At 42.3% G+C, this 19,926-nt stretch overlaps 1 protein-coding gene across 1 annotated transcript; it reads right to left on the bottom strand.

Annotated features, from left to right (window-relative positions):
* Positions 1-4,751: 4,751 nt before the first annotated feature.
* Positions 4,752-18,014, bottom strand: GPR143 (G protein-coupled receptor 143). The gene is made up of 8 exons (XM_076328897.1): positions 17,699-18,014; positions 15,887-15,996; positions 13,079-13,173; positions 11,639-11,731; positions 11,030-11,139; positions 9,558-9,666; positions 6,876-6,993; positions 4,752-5,419 (listed from the first exon to the last, which is right to left on the bottom strand). The coding sequence occupies exons 1-8, from the start codon at positions 17,940-17,942 to the stop codon at positions 5,120-5,122; spliced, it is 1,179 nt and encodes a 392-aa protein (XP_076185012.1). The 5' UTR covers positions 17,943-18,014; the 3' UTR covers positions 4,752-5,119.
* Positions 18,015-19,926: the final 1,912 nt, after the last annotated feature.

Genomic DNA, 19,926 nt, shown 5'->3' with positions numbered 1-19,926 from the left:
AAACACAGAGAAGCCTGAACTAATTTCCAGGGCTCTAAAAACTCCCTGATCCTGAAGACATTCAAATCGAGATTTAGAGCTGAGCTTTGTACCTCTGAGACATAAATGTTTCTATATTAATTAGAAACACGGGCTTTTCTACTTGCGGATCCCACCTTTGGGTCTCACCAATGTTTCCATTATATTGCATTTGACCCAATTCACACGGTCCCGTTGGCTGCAGTGGGTTCCAGCAAGGTCACCCATCCCTTCGGCCTTTCAACCCTCACTGTAGCGATGCCACGAACAGCAAAACATCTTCTCAAGGCTTTCAATTACACAGCACATACAAAAACATCCCCGTCCATGCGGGTCCTTTCTGTAGATTGAGCCGCGCAAATTCACAGCCCAGCAGGTCCTCGCTGTACCACACATTTAAACACACCGAGCAGGGGCAAGGGCAGGCTAGCTAGGAGCGCACCCTAAACCATGGGGCTGTCAAAGGTCTAGGGATGGCTACAGTGGTTCTTTTTCTAGGTACGATGGTCTGATTTCTTTTCTAGGACTCTTTCAATCTTGTGTAGTCTGAGCACACAGCAGCTGGAGAGAGCTAGAAAGACACCCGTTCTTGTTAGCTGCCTGGAAGAAAGTGCTTTATTTCGCTTTGGGGTTTTGTTTTGGGTGTAGCGCAAATGCTACCGTCACTCAGCGAATTTTCTCAGCCTTTTGAAAACTTTACCTACAAACCCCCTAATGACTTTAGCCCTCTGAATGTTTGAGAGTTTGCTTAGAGAGGTGCGGTGGGAGAACCAACTTTCCATACAGCTCACAGCGTATCCTAGGGAATATAAACTGCCTGGGAAAACAGATTCAAATGCATCCCTGGGTTTGACTGTGCTCCCTATTTTTCTCTCAGTAAGACTGCATCTTCTTCAGCTGCCAACTTCGATGTCCACACAGATGATGCATGCCTGTTCCTTAAAGGATGAGTGACCCAGACATCATCTGACCTGTTTTAAAATTACATTAGCTACCGTGTGGTTTAGTGATTTCCATCTGGGATTACTGTAAACTTGAGGAATCCGTGAAAATTAAGAAAATTTAAGAAGATCGGATAACTTTCCACCATGAATACACAAGGACAACTTCTGAATTACAAGTCAAGTCCTGTTGCACAGGGGATGTGGGGAGGCAGGAATCACGTTTAGCATTTTCACTCTGTAGCTTTCTCCATGTATTTGGTCTACAAGACCAGAGGAAGGGCTTCATGAGAGGTGTAGGTAGGATTTTGGTATTCAGACATATGGTGGACCTCATGAATGCAGAGCTTTGGTATGCGAGAAGTCTGCCTATTCAAGTAGTTTATGATTTTTCTAGTGCTTTGCACTAGGAAATTTCAGCTTTGCAATTAGCCTGAACATCTGGCCAAATAAAAGAGTAATTAAATGTATGAGACCGGCAGGTCAAATATAGTCCCATGTGTCCTCTCCCACCAACAGAGAACAGCTAGGAGTGTTTAAGGAAGTATTACATGATATGAGAGGACACTTTTCCTGGAAGTTTTCATTTTATCTTTGAGGGCTTAAAAATAAATTTTGGTGAATACAGAGAACACTTGCTGTGTATGGTTGGATTTGATAAGCTGGCTGGGAGGCGAGGAGGGTGTTAAATAGAGGCAATTCCACTGCACTGCCCTGTATGCATAGATATCCTTTTTATGAGATTCCACTACAACAATTTTACTTCAGTGCAAGGGTTCAACTCTTTTTTTTAAAATTTTCCTTCTTTTTTCCTTCAATAAATTCAGGAAGGCTTCGTTGTGCTCTGATATGCCCAAAATATAATAAGCTAAAACTGACAATTGCTGTACTCTCAAAGCGTAGTACTTTAGCTACACATATTTTATTAGACAATATCGGACCTTGTTCCCTATTTACTTCTCCTCTGAGTCACACTTTGCTGGTCCAGAGAAACAGCTGCATTCCTGCTCATGGACTGAAGAGCTGTGTGACTCTGGAAGACACCCCCTCCCACAGATGGTGTAAGATGAAGACCATAAACCCTGACTGCATCTATGGACTTCGGTATTGACAAGATCTTTCCCCTGTTAACCCAAGCCATGTTTGAAACACACCTTAGAAAACAAATATTCAGGCCAGAGGCAAGCACTTCCCACATTCACCAGAAGCAGCCTGCCAGCACACTCCTAAAAATAAGTATTATTGAAGCAACCCTTTGTACCATCATAGGCTAGAAATCCGGATGCAGAAACGAACACGCTATGATGACTATGCAGACACAAATCATTGTCCAAATGAAAACTAAGATGTTTTTCTATGTGCTGATAAGCACAAGGCTCCTACCAAAAGAGGGTGGATGGCACATTTAAGCAGGCAGTGTTTAGGTCGGTGTTGCAGCTATACTGTCCAGCACACGGTGTCTGTAGCATGCCCTCGCTGACCCTCGGAGCACACACTTAGTTTCACCCAAAACGAAGCCAGCTGCGGCAGCCTGAGGCTGCCCTGTGACGTGCATGCGGCGAGCACAGGCAGCGGGGGCAATCGGGAGATGCACTTCAAAAGCACGCTCCTGATGGGAAGAAACGGGCACACCCTGCAACACTCGGAGAAGGCAATGCGTTGCTTGAATTGTTGAACGGTGAGGCAAGAACAAGGTCCGTGTGGGGTGAAATCAAATACGGTCACGGTTACACACGAGCAGAATCAATTATCACCCCATTTTAAGGCGTGGAGGAATGTTGCATGTACATTCACCAGAGGCTGGGAACAGCAGGCAAGGAAACTCTCCTCACACCTACTTCTTTTGCAAGTTAAAAACTGCTGTTGGTTTGCTCTGCTATGCCCCATTTCATGTTCTCAGTGCATCAGCATTAGCTTAGTTGTCCTTAAGCTCTCAGATGAGTCCTGATCTTTCACAATGACATCCCAATACAGAGACACACCAAACACATCCCAAGGACAACCTTGAAAGAACAAGAAAAGGAGGGGAGAAAAGTGCAGCCCTTGCAGGAGGCTGCCCCAGCACAGGGGTGCTCCAGTGCCAGCAGCTACCCAGCACTGCTCAGGGGCTGCTCACGGCCTCGGGGGACCGGGGCTGGGGCACCATGTCTGCCCCTGACCCACGTATGCCCTGGAGTAGTGAAAGGAAGGAGTGCTTAGTTGTTCAGTCCTCTCACAGGGCCTCTTGCTGCAGCCTCTAACCTCCCAAGTGCTTTCGTGCCACATGATTATTCCTGTGAAGCCAGAGCCTGTTTACTTGGTTTTAGGGTTTCGTAGCTTGATCCGCACCCTAGCATCTGAAAAGGTTTACCAACAATTCCACCTCTGCCTTTTTCCTGCTCTTTTGAACCCTATTGTGATGACTATTGCACCGAAAATGTGCTCTCTATTTCATAAGGACCAATATAATCTGCTCCCAAGTCCCTGTGCTTTCTCTTCATACCTGGCTAGGAAAGAAATGACTCTGATGAAAAGAAAGGATCTGGTGATCTGCCAGTATTTCTGACAACTAGAACAGCAATAGAAAGCCATAAAACCACAAAGGTTTCTACAGGGCACAATGTAAAAGATTTGCTACAAACCAGCCACAGCTCTGTAATGATCTGCCTAAATAATTATCTTATCATTGTTTAACACCTTTGTATCAAATGGTAGTTCAAGAAGGCGATTTATTTAAAACAGCAAATCAATATTTTTCTGTATCGTTTCTGCTGAGCCTGTTTCTCTAACCATCCTGGGATTCCCCTGCGTAACACAGCAGCTTAAGCTTCATGTTATTATTGCACTAACCTTTCAGCTGTCTTTCATAATATGTTTATTTTCTTTACAATAGCTGGGACTGAACTGGATTGGAAAAGAAAGGTGTGGACAGCCAGTGAAGTTCAGCCAAAGTGGATGTGAACAGGGTTTAAAGAACAGGTTTTGTTTTATGCCCAGCCCTGGCCACATGCTGAAGGAAGGGAAGGTTACCTGGGGTCAAGGGGCTCCCCCTCTGCCATCGGTCAAACTGTGCTGTACACAGCTTCCAGCACAACCAGACTTAAATAATACTACTTCTACTTTTGATATGAAGTTAAAAGCCTGGGGTAGACACGACCATCATTTTTTCTTAACTTCCAACCAATCTGGGGACTTGTTTGGATATAGGTACTTAAGGCGCTGCACCAGAAGAGGCATGTATCTGAGAAGATAAAGAGCATGGATTTATCATCTCTCCGTTCAGCAGATGAAGACATAAAACAGAGTGCACCTCACAGAAAGGACTATTGATTCTACTTACTCTGTTTTTTGATGAGCACTCAGATCATCTAGGTGTTTTTTGCAGATGTTATCTCTTAATGCACCTGCCCCTAACAGTCACAATCCTGTTAGACAAGTACATATAAGGATCAAACTGAATCCATACTAAAAAATAGTTTGAAGGGTTATTTTTGCTTGAACCAGGAGTGAACTGGAACCATTATTCTGAAATGTTTATGAAGCCTACACTGGGCTTGATTTTTTTTTTTTAAAAGCCCTTCAGCTCCCTAGATAAAACCAAACTGAAAATTCATATAAACAAGCTAGAAGACGACTATGTCAGTGAGATTCTACACAAACAGGGAATATTTGTGCTTATGTCAAGGTTTGCTGTCACTAATGTTTTACCAGAGTGTCAAGGCTGGAAATGGTGTCTCAGAAATCCTAGAGCTGTGATTCTGGGTGAGGAATTTTATGCTGAGCAAGGCAAGCAAGGCAACACATTTAAAAACCGAACATATTAATAGTCCATTTATTTAAACAAAAGACTCTTCTACCATATGGAGGTTACAAGAGAGATTAAAACAAAATGGATAAAAATGAATCATAAGTAACATACATCTTTGCAGAGAGATCCTCCTGCTGAAAAATTATCAGGCTTTTATACATTTTAACACATCTCCTACAAGGCAAATGAAGACATAAACCATAATTTCTCTCCATTTCACACGCTCCCGCTCACACAAACACACATGTTACAGGAAATGCCATCAAGCCATTGGGCACAAACCTAATTCCAGAGTACGCAACAGTTCACACAGTGACGTGGCTTTATGAGTCTTGACAACTTGAGGAGTGGGATCCAGCTCTGCACCTATAAACTACCAGCCCTGGTAGATGGGAGAGCTCCTGGTTAACCTGTCATCACCGCTAGTGTTACCTTCAGACAACATGCTTATAGCCTCATCGGTCTGCTGGCTGTCAGTTGTCGTTATCTTCTTTGAATCATGGATGTTGCTTTGGTAGTTCACAGGTGAGGGATAGGCATTTTCACCCACGGTTGATGAGGACATCGATTCCCAGGGTATTTCTCTCTTTCGCCATTTCAGGTCCACTCTCCATCCCGTCCAGCCATAGAAAGCTAACGTGAAGAGGAAGCCTTGCATTGGATTAAGAACCCCCTAGGAAAGAGAAGTGCAACAGGAGTTACACCAGCAAGGCTTCATTTGCAACTCCAGCAAAACATGCGTTAACAACTTCCCTTTCACTGAACAACTGCTGTCTTTAAAAGATGCGATTTGCATGCAAATAAAAGTGTACGTTGTTCCCATTGCAGACACACTCGAGTCGGAGTGAAATACCACAACCTTTTGTTCCAATATGCTGAGGCCATCCCAATGAAGAGTAAGCACCGAATGATTTTCTAGCATGAATTTTAGCTGGTCAATCCCCTGGTGTGTTTTTAACATTCCCCACAAGCTCTAGACTTTTTTATTCACAAAAACAAATATTACATTTTTCACTAGAAGCCAAGTCAAATATATGAGAGACACCAGCATACACACAGTCAAGTTTTTTAAAATAGCAGCAATTGATCTATCTGGAATTGCTGCAGATTCCCGAGCCAGCGAAAATGTCCATCAAAGTGGGATGGAAAAACGGGGAGAGACACCGAAAAAGAAAATCCCAAGTGATTTCCAAAAAAATTGTCTCTGTTCTCAGTGCCGTGGGATGCTTGGCAAGTAAATGGCTTTAGCTGTTTCCCTTTTTCTCATGAGAAAAGAGCGAATTATTTTTACAGCCAATTTAAAAAATAGCTCAGTTCCTAGACCTGACCTCTTGCTCTGCCGGTGAGCAGAAGCAAGGTCCCTGTCACATGAATGTGCGCACTCCTGGTCAGAGGAGGAGGTTGTACCAAATCAGTTGCATCGCTTAACCCTTCAATACAAAACAGCTCAAGGGCTTAACTACACAAAGCATGCTCAGGCCTTACAGGTATTTAACAGCGCCAGAATAAACTCTCTTGGAAAAGGAACCTGCAATATCACCTCTGAAAAATCCCTTGTCAAATAGTCCAATAGGAGAAAAGAGGGTAGGGTACAGTGAGAGACCAGCATCTTACAGCTATTATTTGGTGCATTGCTTTCAAGATTTTTCATGTGTTTGTCCCCAAATAATTATCCAAATGTCATGACATAAGATGCAATTATTCTTTATGATAAAGAAAACCCTAGTTACAAACAGAGGACTACCAGAAAATGCCCATTTTACTGGGGAACCTTCAGGAATCGTGAGCTAAAACTTTGTAGCTTGCATTATGGCAGAGGTTAGCAAGGTTAGACTAGAAAGCATTGTACTGGTCTGTTCTGGATCTTAAAATGGGTGGCAATGACTCACAGAGAGAATGCATACTCCAGTAAACGGGAGAAAAAGTTAGCCTTTGGTACTTTTTGGCAAAGTTTGTATGTGAAAAGCACTCCCAGTGACTGCACCTTCCTCTCTCTTACTTTCATTTTCTTCCTTGATTCTCAGAGTGTTTATATCCCCCAAAATCATAAACCACCCACTACACTGGTGCTGTTCCATCAGTCTTATAAAAGTAATTTCTAAGACTAAGCAATGTCACGGCTGAACTACCATTATAATCCATGTGATCAGTGCAGCACTTCTGATGTTTTTCAGGAGCATTTCATTGATATCTGGCTGCATTTCGAGGTAGAACAAAAGGCTCTCGTTGATGATATTGGACGACCAGCTATTGCAGGAATAAAGAAGAGGAAGAGAACAAGACAGTTATATATATTTGTGTATGTATATGTAAAATATGCTTTACTTTCAAATTATAGAAATTAAGATCACTAATAAGGAGAGTGAGATTTTTTTTTACTGTCAAGTCTCTATCTAAAAGGACCAGTAGGTCTCTGAGATCAAAAACCAGACACTTACCTGCTAGCCCAGGCCTAGACAAAGAAATCAATATAGCAAACAAAAACCAACCAAACAAACAAAAAAGAACCTGATCATTTGAGCTCGCTGCAGAACAGTAAATTGCAGGATAAAATTGAGATGATAAACAACTGTGATCCATAACAGGAACATCATGCATGCTGACTTCTTTTGCTTGTGTTTTAAAAGGATGGTGCTCACAGACAAGGAAACGAAATATATGCTTGGGTGTTGTAAAAGGCTGCAGAAACTCTAGCTGGAGTTAGAATTTCAGGGTTAGATTACAGCAGACTTTCAAAATGTACATAAAAAACCTACAAAACAAAACCAAAGTTGACTTTAAAATCCTTGAAAATGCCATCAACTTTTTGGAATAAAGATAATTTCTGTTTCCAAGGATAAGCATAATCAAACCTCATCCTGTGAAAGAAACTGAGGATATTCTACACTAAATAATTGTTATAATAAATGGCTGTAACTTCTTATGACTTCTAAACAGTCAGACCAGCATTTCTTTATAGTTCTACTGCAGCGTCAGAGAGGAAACCATCAGCCTCCATGTCATACTTTCTAAAGGGGTTTACACATGTCCTTCCTGCAATTATATTTTTATCACAGTGTAAAACCTCCTGCTTTCCCCTCCCATGCAGGCATCTCTTCTACCCCATGTTGCCCCAACCTGCTGTCTTTGACTAACTTACCTCATATTTGACCTCTGGGATGGAAGGGCGTCTTCCCTAAGCTTCTGAGATGGGACTGCCTCAGTCTTTCCCTACAGTAACCTTTGAGAGAGTTTTTACACTCCAAAGCTTATGTTTTATCAGGAGAACAAAATCCAAAACTACAGTCGTGTTTATTTTTTTTAATAGGAAAGCCCAGAATGAGACAGAATGAAAATAAGCAAATGTCCCCACTGTGTCCTTGGGGAACTGGTCCTTTCTTTCATGCTTGCTCCCAGACCAGCAAGCTGGCCACCATTCCTTAGGTTGCAATGCACTTCTGTGGTGCCTCTGGGCTCCAGAATAAGGCTCGCTCTTTCCACAACCCTGGAAGCCTGGCTAAATCTCTGCTCCTCATTCTTTCAACAATTTCCAGGAAGCCATGCTGCAGGCTTGTTCACCGCTGTCTCTCTCCCCCTCTCCCGCTGGCTACCCCACCCTTCGCACTAGAAACCTCTCTCCCGAGCCAAGCGGACTCTGGTATTCCCCAAGAAAAGACAGTCATTTCCCCCCCAGAGCACTCCAGTATACAGCAGCCAGGAGAGGATAAAAAGGCAGTCTTTCTCCCTGCTTTTAGCCTTTTAAAACGATGTAACATGCATTAATGTACCTGTGTATAAAACAGTTAAGCAGTTGTAGAGACTGTGAAGTTTGTCCAAGTCATTTCAGTACTCCAGGACGTTTTCCTTCCTCCCCCTGTCACTTGTGTTAACCCATGTAGGTAGTAAACACTTCACAGTAGTGACCGCTTCTTGCTAGGTCATTGCACAGACCTTTGTGGGGTGGATCACCACCCCTTCTGGTGCCTTTATCGCTGTGTGATAATTGTGAGATTGCAGCAGCAACTGTTTCCTTCAAAAGCAGGCCCTATTTCAGCTCAGTTTTGCTGTGTGCATCCAGTACCTCCGGTTCCAGTCGCCACTCCACTGGATGGTGCTGCTGGAGCAGAGGTGCAGGGATTTGGGGATGAGGTGTGCACCCTCCCTCCTTCCCCACTTCCCTTGCTCCCTCCCTCCTCTCCTCTCTAGCTCTTTTCTGTCCTGCCCCAAAGTGCTATTTTCATGGAGGAAGATCGAATGTTAAAAAAAAAAAGATTAAATGATCAGAAAATTCACACACAATCATATAGAGATTTCTTTTCTGGCATATAACTCTGTATTTCCAGTCGATATCCACGCTTTTTTCACACACTTGGGATCTGCAGACCACAGAGGTGGCTGCATTATATAATTGTAGTCAGGGCCATGAAGGCAGTCTTAGAAGCATGTTTATTGTAGGTTTTCAACGACGTGTTTGATGACAAGAGGCTTTGAGAAACCTTGAGTACAGAAAGCCGTCTATCAGCCCATAGTGCTGGGGAGCTGCTGTTCCAGACAGCTTTAGGCTGTGCGCAAACATTTTTTTTTGGCTATTGTTTCTTGCAGTTATTGTTTTCCTGTTGGTTAAACATTTTTATCATTTCCTCGCAGCCTTGTGATGCTACATGAGTGACTCAGCTAGTTGGTGAAGTAGTTTAGAACTACTTCTTCCTTAGACACCTTCCCTTCCGATCATAAAGACAAACAAACGAAGCAACCCATCAGACTCTGTTCTTGTCCCTGACTCTCTCCAGCTGGGAAAAAGGCAGTTTAAAACAAAATAATGCACCTCTTACCAAATAACGAATACCAGCATAATTTTGAAGAAGCGGATCTGGATCTCTGTCCCCAGACGTCTCTCATGCTCTGTGTAAATCCCTTGTCTCCCTTTCAGTAAGGAGGCAACTGGAAAGTATACAATTATGTTCATTAATATACGTGCACCTTCTTAGTTACAGGCACAAGGATCCAGAAGATAGATGTCTGTAAAGAGGGAACAAAGGAATGGATGGATTTGTCTCCAGCAGCAGTTCAGAAGCTGGAAGGACCATCATCAAGGAATCTCACATATAGCCTAATACTAAAGGAAAAGAAGTACATCCATTATGGATTACTCCTAGAATAAGTGATATCCCACTAGGCATTTTTTCTTCTCTCAGTCCCACTGAAAATAGAAAATAGTACGGTCAACATACTTTTCTTTTATAAGAAAAAGGTAGTGCTTACAACTTCTATATGATGTGTGATATAATTATATATTTATTATGTGATGTTTAGACTAAAGTAGTATACATTCTATCCTATTATGCACATTATATTTCATTGTGCAATTGATACAGCATCGGCTACACCTCTAAAACTTGAAGGTGTAATGTCAGCAAAAATAGACAATTATGCCACCTCACAAGATATCACAAGGAATATACGTATGCACAAACACAATATACCCAGTGTGCATTTTCCCCATAAAAAGAGCAACTGTTTAAAGGAACAACTGTTCCTTTGAAAATCAGTATTACTCAGGGACGCAGGATAGATGGGATGAAGTCTGACCTGAGAATACAGTTCAGTCTTTATCTGAATACAAATTCTGTTGCTGCTTTTATATATTCAATGTGTAGATGATGAGTATGAATTCAGGTACTGCAAGCATCTAGCACTGATCATATTACATGCAAAGAATGCATTGAATCTGTGGCCTTTTCTTCAGTCTCATTTCTTCAAAGCACTGGATAATAAATTAAATGGCAACTTCAAGATCCCATCTGAGTTGTGTACAATTCCCATTTGTTTCATAATCTCAGAATCAGGAGTAACAAAATTCTGATCATATTTTCTTTTTTTTTTTTAGCTCCAGGGCTTCCAAGAAGTTAAATCAACTGTCATATCTCACCAACATTATCCTTAAGCCAGAATAAATTACATTCCAAAATCCAGGTTGGTACCAATACCACAGTAGAGTTAAGCATCCACTATACACTACCTAAAATACATCAAATCAAGAGTAATTTAGTAACATAGAAACAATCTGCAGTAGAGGTTTATAACAACATAGCTTGAGTACGGCATCAGAGTGTGTCTCTAGGGCAAATTTCCCATCTAGATGGTATCTTCATTTCAACAGGCAATTCCCTCCCACCCTTTGCTGTACCTTTATGGTTTAATGAGGAGCTATCCCACACCGTTGAATACTCAGGCATGACTTTTTACAGTATTGTTACGTTGCTAAGTAACACATACCGACTGATGCTGGCCATTAGGATCATACCTGCTGATACTGTCCTCCTAAACAGGATTGGGTTGACCACCAGCACTAGCAGCAGTGGGGCGTAGGTTGTGATGTAATGTGGGACTGCATGCTCCAAGCCATTTTCACAGCTGAGAAGAAATCATTAACAGCTTATGCATTTTTTTCCCCACATCTGATAGTTCTGGATATTTTATATATGTCACCTTTATCTTAAAAAAATAAAAGGAATGAAGCAAACAGATGCTAAATTTTTAATTCACAGACCTTCACCACCAGTTCACATGGGACACAAAGTTGATTTTTAATATGCACTGCCTGTGCATTTTTCTCAAATTTAAAGGACCAAATACAAAGCTAAAACCAGGAGTGGGAGAACAGAGGCTCATAGCAGAAGCTATGTCGCAGTGCTGCAGCGTGCCCAAGTGCCTGTATTGCCTGGCATACTTCTTCAGGGCCCCCTGAAACCCAGACAGGTATTTCTAGAACACTCACTGACTCGGTGGGACGTGCTTGTCAAAGATCAAAAAAGCCCAACATTTGGATGTCCGTCTCTAAAGCTGACCGAAAGACATTCAAATGACCAGAGACCATTATGATTTTGCAGTCTGTTCCCAGAGCCCTGCTTACCTGGAGAGAGAAGGGTAGTAAAGCAGTGCAATTCCCTCCACGCAGAGCATCACCGCGAGGCCCCACGCCATCATGTGGTACAGCATAATCGTACTGCAGGCACCAAACAGGACAGGCGTAATTAAAGATACTACACCTTACACTTTTCACAGTGCAACATAAAAATAGGACCTTCATTCAAACAGAGCTTTACAGATATGAAATGGTGCAGAAGAACACTGGCAGTACATTAAACTAAGGAAAGCAGGTGGGGCGGGGGGGGCTTCAGAAAAAGGATGGGCCAAAGCGGTTGTTCAGGCTTGCACACAAAAGTCCTGTGTCCTCCAACCTGTAGGGTGGAAGTCTTTTCCCTTATGCCCAAATCTCCAGAATGAATCCCTGCATCCTTCATTTCTCCTGCAGAGAGCAAATTAGGGGTGTAAAACTTAAGAAGGGAGCCGAACATTGAAATAAACCACCCTTCTGTAATCTGCAGAGAATTATGTTTATCTTCAGAGTTGAATACTGCTCCCATCTTAGGGAGGTTCAGATCTGTGTGTGTCGAAAGTCTGTCATTGTTTACTCTGATTGTAGAGTCAGGCCCAAATACACATGACTTTTTTTTTGGTTAACAGAGGTGGGGGAAGGAGGTAGGTCCCAGTTGTTTCAGACTAGAACTATGGGACTTTAAAAAATCAGGTTTGTTCTCCACAGGCTGAAGTTAACTCAAGAATCCCCATTTTGATAACATCTGCCAGAAGAACCATGTCTCTGGTACCCGACTGCTCAGCGTCATCTGGGTACAGAGTCATGTAATTCCATGTTTAGCAGCAGCGACAGAAGGTCACTTTGCCCTTCTAACAGCCAACTTAGAAACACCTTATATTTTCTATCTGGCATTAAAGCATGGTACTTTCCAAAGTGTTTAGGTTCTTCTGTTACAGGCATTGCAGGAAAATGTATAGTAAATACATATCATTTTTCTTAAAAACTTTACAAATGTGATCAGAAGCGTAATAATGACAGCACTGAGAAGCTGATAAAATAGAAAATCTGATGGAGAATGAACTATAGGAAATTCAGTACTTTCCCCCTCCCACTTCTTTATTTTCAGGATAACACTTTTTTTTGCCGCAAGAATCAATTTCAGGTACGGAGTAGGGACAAAAGCAGTATCTCACTGCAATAAAGTTTACAGAGCCCGATCTGCTCCCTATTTTTCCAAAGGTTAAATGAATTCAGTTACATTTAAATTCCAGTTGGACATAAACAAATCAATATCTGAGCATCGCCCTGGCAATTTAAGCACTTAGCACACCACTCATCCAGGTCATTACCTGGTAACCGTATGAACATCAGATGTTTGCACAAGCTTCACTTATACACTTAGATAGCTGCAGACAAACATGGACATACACTGTTGGAAGGAAAATAACAATTTCAGAGCTTTAACTCTGGTACCTCAGTCCAGCTGATCTTCTTACCACCAAGTAAGAATCAACGGCGTAGCAAAACAACCACCAGAAGCCAGCACTACATAATAGCTGGATCCACATCTGCAGGAAAAAAAATGCCAAGTGTCACAGCTGCTTCTCAAGTACCACTGGGGACGGGCTCAAACCTTTTGCCTGATGATTTGCTCTTTAAATGTGTGTATTTTCCAGCTGAGATTATGAAGTATGAAATCTTACTCAAAAATCACAGGAACCGCATTGCTGTAGCCAACAGGTCAAGTCATAGGTAAATTGAACAGCATTTGCTTTCACAGCTTATTCTGTTCTTTAGAAAACCTTTTATTTACCTCTCCGGTCCTAAACCTCAATGTCATGAGCGAAGCCCAAAGAAATTTATAGTGAGGGTGTTTTAATTTTAGGTTAAAATTTTAGTAGTTTCTCAGTAGCTGAGGCATGAAAATATAACTGAGATCAGTCATCATCACCACAGTGTGCCTAGGCATCGTGGGTTCTGCATGTGACAGGCATTTTCTCCATGCACAAGAACCTGATTCAGGGAACGGTTATTAAGAAAAAAAGGTCATCAACAAAAATATCACTCACCCTCTGGAAAAATTATCCACACTGAACTGCCTGACTGATTTCTTCAATAAAAATCCAGAGGAAACAGGTTCAAGCCAAGTTAAATTCCACAGCGTTCATGAGCTGACCCCATGCATTTTTCCCATGAGCCTATATAAGATAAGTGACCTTTCTTTGCCGCTGTTTATAAATTCCAAATTTCTTCCCCATAGGAGCTGGTTCTTTGTAATAGTCTGGAACTATTTTAATATTCAGATTACCTTCCCTCTGAGCCCTCTTTCAGTTCTTATCTGAATATCCTTTATCACGGCTCCATAGTAGCATCATTTTACAGCTGGAAACCAACATACTTGTTACTGAGCCAAACATCAGTGAATAGAGATCTACCATTCCTTCCTCCAAAAGGCAAATCAAGCTGGGAAACACTTCCTTTCACCATGGATGTAGACCCTACCTCTAGTCATTTGCGGCACGAATTATTCAGTATTTAATTCAAACACCATGATGTTTTCCTAGTGTCCAGGAGCCAGAAAATTCAATTCCATTCCTCCTTCTAATGCACTTTATCCATAGCACTCAGTATGTAACTTTATCTGCACTTTTACATATTTGCTGCTGTTGAAAAATGCACAATTTACCATGCATACAGAGACAGACACAAAAATAAAATGTGGGGTCTCTCCACCCAGAAAATCCAACATAGACAAGACTGTCTCCAAAAATAATATAGATCAGATGCACTTAAAACCAAAATCTTCATACGCTCACTCACTTTTTAGCAAAATGGCACATCTTGCTACAGTGCCTGAGAGGGTACCCCTCTGCAAACCAGAGGGTGTTATTCAAAGGAGATGCCATTTGGAGTTTGTATTGGCTTGTGGTTAAGTGAAATAAAACAATACTACTAAAAGAAAAATAAAATAGAGTCAGAGAGATTTTATTAACTCACACGAGAATATGTCAGGGGAAGTGAGTGGAAGGAGGGTTAGTTTTCATTCCAATATTATTAAATCTAAATTTAGCAAGTGACTCAAATTACAGCACTTTGCTGGAGCCCAAGAAAGGGAAAATAAAAATTGTGGTAGACCACTATGCTGCTCAGCATCTAACCTGAGATCCAAATGAAAATCAAACAGTCTGCACACAGTATCTTTGCCACTGTTTAAAAATACTATTTTTTATGCTAAGGGCCAGAAAGTGAAATTTAAGACATAGGGAAACATGGTTTTTGAATAGGACATTCTTGCTACAAGACATTGATGTTGCTGGTTTCCTCTTCTTCAAAGAAAAAAAATCAACATTTGCATCTAATAAGCAAAACTTAAACATGTATGACGGAATTGAGAATCGATAGATGTGTATAACTTATATTTGCTTCTATGGCACAATACTATGATGTCTGAAATTGTCATTATATAGGCATACAAGGTACACTGAGTTCAATTTGGCACATACTGTTTTATTTAAAAACTACTGGACTGAATGATTTTGTTTACATGCAGCATATCCTCTTCTGTATTGTAAACTTTGAATTGTAAAGCTAATACTGTTATTGCTCATGCATGAATTCATTGGGCACCCTACGTTCCTATTGAATTTGGGTGAAGTGATGATCTGTCTTATTTGTCATTCTCCATGTTTTGGTAAAAAACATGGCCTTTTTTCTTGTACAGTAAACTCAAATTATATGTCTCAGTACTGTGATTGTAATATTTGAAACTGAGTTTTAATCTGCACTTTTGGAATGCATTTACATTTTCTTATTCTTGCGTTTTAACCCAGGAGATACTTAATTAGGCTTGGCCAGATGCGGTCACTGAATGGCCATATAAGCAGCAATCTGAGCTGTAGTCCTACCTGGCTCAGCCCATTTGGGAATGTCTGTACCCTTATGCCTCCATATCTCTGACTTGGGTACAGGTGTCCCCTCCACTATCCCAGCACTCCTGCGACGAGCGAGTACTACAAAACACTTGGGACCAGTCTGACCCGCGCTGCCCTGTGTCCTCACACGCGCCGTGCAGCATCCAGCACCCTGCCCGCCCTGATCCAGGCTTTCGGAGGGAGGCATGAACGCACTTGCAAGGGTGTGGCAGAGGCTGAAACCATCATATCCAGGCTCTGACTCACAGCCGAATCTCCTTTCGGACACGGCGGTTTGCCTTTCAGACTCCCCACGCAGAGGGACTGGCAACCGGGAGCAGGAGGAAGGGGAGACAACCTCTGTACCTACCGCACTCCCCACACAGAAAGCAGAAGGCCACACATCGGTCCCGTTCGCCACAGAAATGTTAGCTATGAAGCCTGGGAAGCCTAGCCATACACTTGACCTGAAGATCATACCTAAAGAAAAAAAAATGTATTAATGCTTTGAATCTGCTGGCGTGATTTGAGTCACATGCTTCTCCCCGGCCACATATTTCACATCGCAGCCCAGATTTTGTGCGTCCACAGGAAGGCTACAGCTGCAGAGGAGCACAGCAGGAACAACTGCGCTATTTAAACGTCGGTATAATCACTCAGGGAAAGTAGCCCTAGGAGTCTGAAGCTGCTGGGACTTGAAATGTTATGTAGATTAAAATCTCACTTACTTACAGATACTGTCACACGGTTCTCTAAAATAAATTGGGTAGCATTTAACAGATTGATGTAAACCAGTAACTAACTATTTACAATTTTACCGGCATATATTCATATGCTAATGTTCATTTCTCTATAATCCCTCATTGCAGAAAAAAAGTTATTCCCCACTTTTCGCTGTCTTCATTTTTACAAGCAGCTCTTTTCCTCTCTGTCACAGGAAGGAACAAAGCAGGGCTTCGGAATTAGACGAGAACAATACCCTTTTTTTTAAATGAACTTACAGTTTGTTAGTGACATTTTCTGGGTTTGCTTGAAATAGGCATTAAAGCACCAACATATAGCAGAACAAAACCACCAGGTTTCCCACCAAGAGAGAATGGTTTCCCACCCACCAAAGTGAGTCTAATTCAAAGACAATGATGGATAAATAGTTTGAGTTTGCCAGTGAAAGAGAAAGGGAGAAAAATAACTTAATCTATTGCTGTCCGCATCTGACTGAAAGGACCTTTTCCAGGTGAATGCACACACATTTTTTCCATCTCTCTCTTTCTTTATTTCCCCCTCTATCGTTTGTTTTAATATTGGTACTTATTATGTACCATGAGAGAACCTGGCTAGGTATGAAAGGGGAAAAGACCTGAAATCCCACTCCCTCCCCAGGCAGCAAGAGAGACCTACAAAACAGCACTACTTCTGTTATCTAACGTGAGGGAAAAAGTGTTATTGTAGAAGCAAACTCATCCTGTATTTTCATAGCATGTGTCATGGTAATTTATACTTAATTTGGCAGTAAATGCCATAGACTGACGGGACAAATTTGGACACATTAATTTCATTTTGACTCGTGAGTTTTGTTTTATTCTCTGTTATTTTATTCCTCCGGCCTATCAGCCAGCAGCTGGGCAGCAGGTTGTTCTTGATAAGGGAGCTTAGCTCGCGTTTCAAAAGCCTGTGTCCAGCATGATCTGTGTACCGCTGCAATTCAAACTCATTTGCTGTAGATGTGACGTGCCCAGAGAAGTGGCTGGCACACAAACAAGACAGCAAACTTGGTCTGAGAGGATTTAAAGACATATAGGAAGTGTTTTTCAAATGTAGTCCTAAGAATCGGCTAAGTGTTTGATGTCAGCTTCAGTTTTAAATGTGCTGCCTCACCTCCACTTCTATGCCTTACTCAGAGAACCAGCCACTGTTGTGGATTTTAATTTGTTTTAAAGGAGAGATTTTGGTGTAGACTTGTCAAGAGCTGTTACTTCTAAAATATAACTATTAAACGAGACCTTTCTCCCCCAAAGGCCCATCATTTTCTGATCTCACTTAGCGCAAATCTTCCTGTGAATACATACAGCATGTTTCCCTCAGCAATCTCTGTTGTCGACTCACCAGCTTCATTTGGCTATGGTACCTCAGAGCAACAAGAGCCTGCTACAGCAAAGGTGAGGGACGTCAAGCTGGCGCTTACCTAAGCCACCGAGGATGTCACAAATGGAGATAAGGAGAAGGATGGTGGAAGAGGAGGAGGCTTTGGGCATCTTCCGCGGGCTCTGTCCCTTCTTCGGCAGGAGCTGCAGGATGGTTAGTAGCAGACTGATGGAGGCGCTGCCAATGCAAACTCCGCAGAAGACTTCAGGCTGGAAGTTCATCACTAGCTGTGTAGCTGCATCCCGGTTCGGGCAGCAGTAGGTTTCTAACCTGGGAGAAGCCATGACGCGTCCGGCTGGTGGAGGGGCCCCACGAGCAGAAGAAAATGCTGTTGCTTCCCCAAGGCAGCGTTCACTTTTTCTTCACCCTCCCCATTAGTCCTCGGTGGTGAGAATCACGCGATTGATGGATCATGTGCTGCTCCTGCTGCTAGAAGTAAATCCCCTAGAGCTGCCTTTCTCAGCCTCTCCTAGCAAGATCAGATCCGAACAAGAAAACACAGTGTAATCTGAAACATGCCCCATGCTTGCTCAGAGCCATTGGCAACAGTTCACTCGCATACTTCTGCTTACACAGTATGTGATACAGGAAGGCTTAAACTCACCAGAGCATTGAAGATGGTTTAAAATAAATAAGGATGCAGATACCAAAGGAGAAGCATTACATTTTAATTGTGTTTCTCTTTAGCCCCATCCCACGCAGCACCCTTTAATTACTGCAAATTAATTAAAAAGATGAGTCCAGACACAAGCAGTCCCAGCCTTTACAGAGAGGAGCAGGGCTATAAATCCACACCCTAACCCAAATCTAAATTTTAGTGGTCCAGCCACCCATCCCTGTAATTAAAATTAGAAACACGATATCCTATCACTGTAGAAAGAGACTGCATTTAGGAAGACAATATTATCCTCATCCTATGTAAACCACAAGCGCAAAAATTCTTCTTTTTAGTCTGTACTCTGTGTTGGATCAGCTTGACATGGAAAATCCCAGGACTTTTCTGATTTCTCAAGAATATTTTTCTTGGTTTGTTTTTTTTTTTTTTTAATTTGGTAAGGGTTTAATATGAAAACAGGACTTTGACCTGCAATATTTGTTTTTACTTTATAAGCTAGACAATATCCCTTAAGTCATAAATACAAAAAATAACTCTCCCCTCTCAGCTGAGTTTCAAATTCCTTGCGTCAGCCCTCACCCCTCCAGAAAACTTGTTTGTAGGAACACGTTCAGGAAATACGGGAGGGAGCATTGCCAACGTACTTGAAATGAACTGGATGTTAAATAACACAGTCATGGATTTTATAATAGTCCTTGTAAGAACAAATGACCTAACCTTTTATTTTTTTCCAATGGCCCAGCTTACAATTTTAGCAGAAGTTATGAAGGCCTGATGAATGACAGTGGGATGTTTGTGTGCAGGGGTTGTAAAACACAGAGGTTTCAGCCAGTATCTTTGCCCTCAGTAGAGAAAACAGCCGTCAGTCCTGAGTAAAATGGTACATGCTGAGTTATTCATTACGCAAGACACCTTATACACTTGTTCCCAGCGCAAGAACAAGCCCCACCGAGCTCATCAGCCTGCTGACCGCTGGTAGGGGCCGTGCAGCCTCCTGGTGCGGGATGGCCGCAGCAGGGCTTGGGTGGCAGCTAAAGCCCAAGCTGCCAGGCACATCGTGCATCCACCCAGCCTGCTCCCAGGGAACTCCCCAGTGCTCTGCCTGGGCTACGCCACCCGAAAAGCAGGATGTTAGCTTGCAGATTCAGGCTCCTACACACAGGTGTCCATACACTGGCAAGGTGTCTGAACTCTGTAATGGGAATTTAGGCATACACATCATTAAAGACTCTGAAATCCAGGCAGCTGAGTTTGAAGCTGTATGTTACCTGGATGTTTTTGCTGCTTTCCAGCATAAAGAGGTTTTCCTGCTCCATGGACGAGGACAGGTGAGTGACCTGGATGTTGCAATCCTATGTTTTGTTACTACCATGTATACAAAAATATACTGGGGACAGCAAGGTTGCGAACCAGATTGCCCTGCTCCAGAAATACAAACTCTTGTTGAGGTAAAGGAGAATACCTATGCTCTGTTGTCAGTACAAGGTTGGGACTCCTCAGACTTCATTCCACCTCCGCTAGAGCAGCAGTGTGTGGCGTTGCCACCTCTCTGTCAAGATACTGCATTGCATTGCAGTCTACCTGGCTACTAAAGAAAAAAAATTACGATTCCACAGGGACAGATTATTATTTAAAATAAAGCCATCATATAC

This window comes from Aptenodytes patagonicus, chromosome 1 (assembly GCF_965638725.1).
Source record: "Aptenodytes patagonicus chromosome 1, bAptPat1.pri.cur, whole genome shotgun sequence".
Lineage (NCBI taxonomy): Eukaryota > Metazoa > Chordata > Aves > Sphenisciformes > Spheniscidae > Aptenodytes > Aptenodytes patagonicus.
The sequence above is the reverse complement of the archived record's forward strand: the minus strand, read 5'-3'. Positions and strand labels throughout refer to the sequence as shown.

Excerpts from the sequence above, each read along its gene's own strand:
- GPR143 (XM_076328897.1), bottom strand. The coding sequence starts at position 17,942 with ATGGCTTCTCCCAGGTTAGAAACCTACTGCTGCCCGAACCGGGATGCA. Across the intron at positions 11,140-11,638 it reads TACTACCCTTCTCTCTCCAG|CTGTGAAAATGGCTTGGAGC; the intron begins GTAAGCAGGGCT and ends ATTTCTTCTCAG. Across the intron at positions 5,420-6,875 it reads TGATCACATGGATTATAATG|GGGGTTCTTAATCCAATGCA; the intron begins GTAGTTCAGCCG and ends TCTCTTTCCTAG.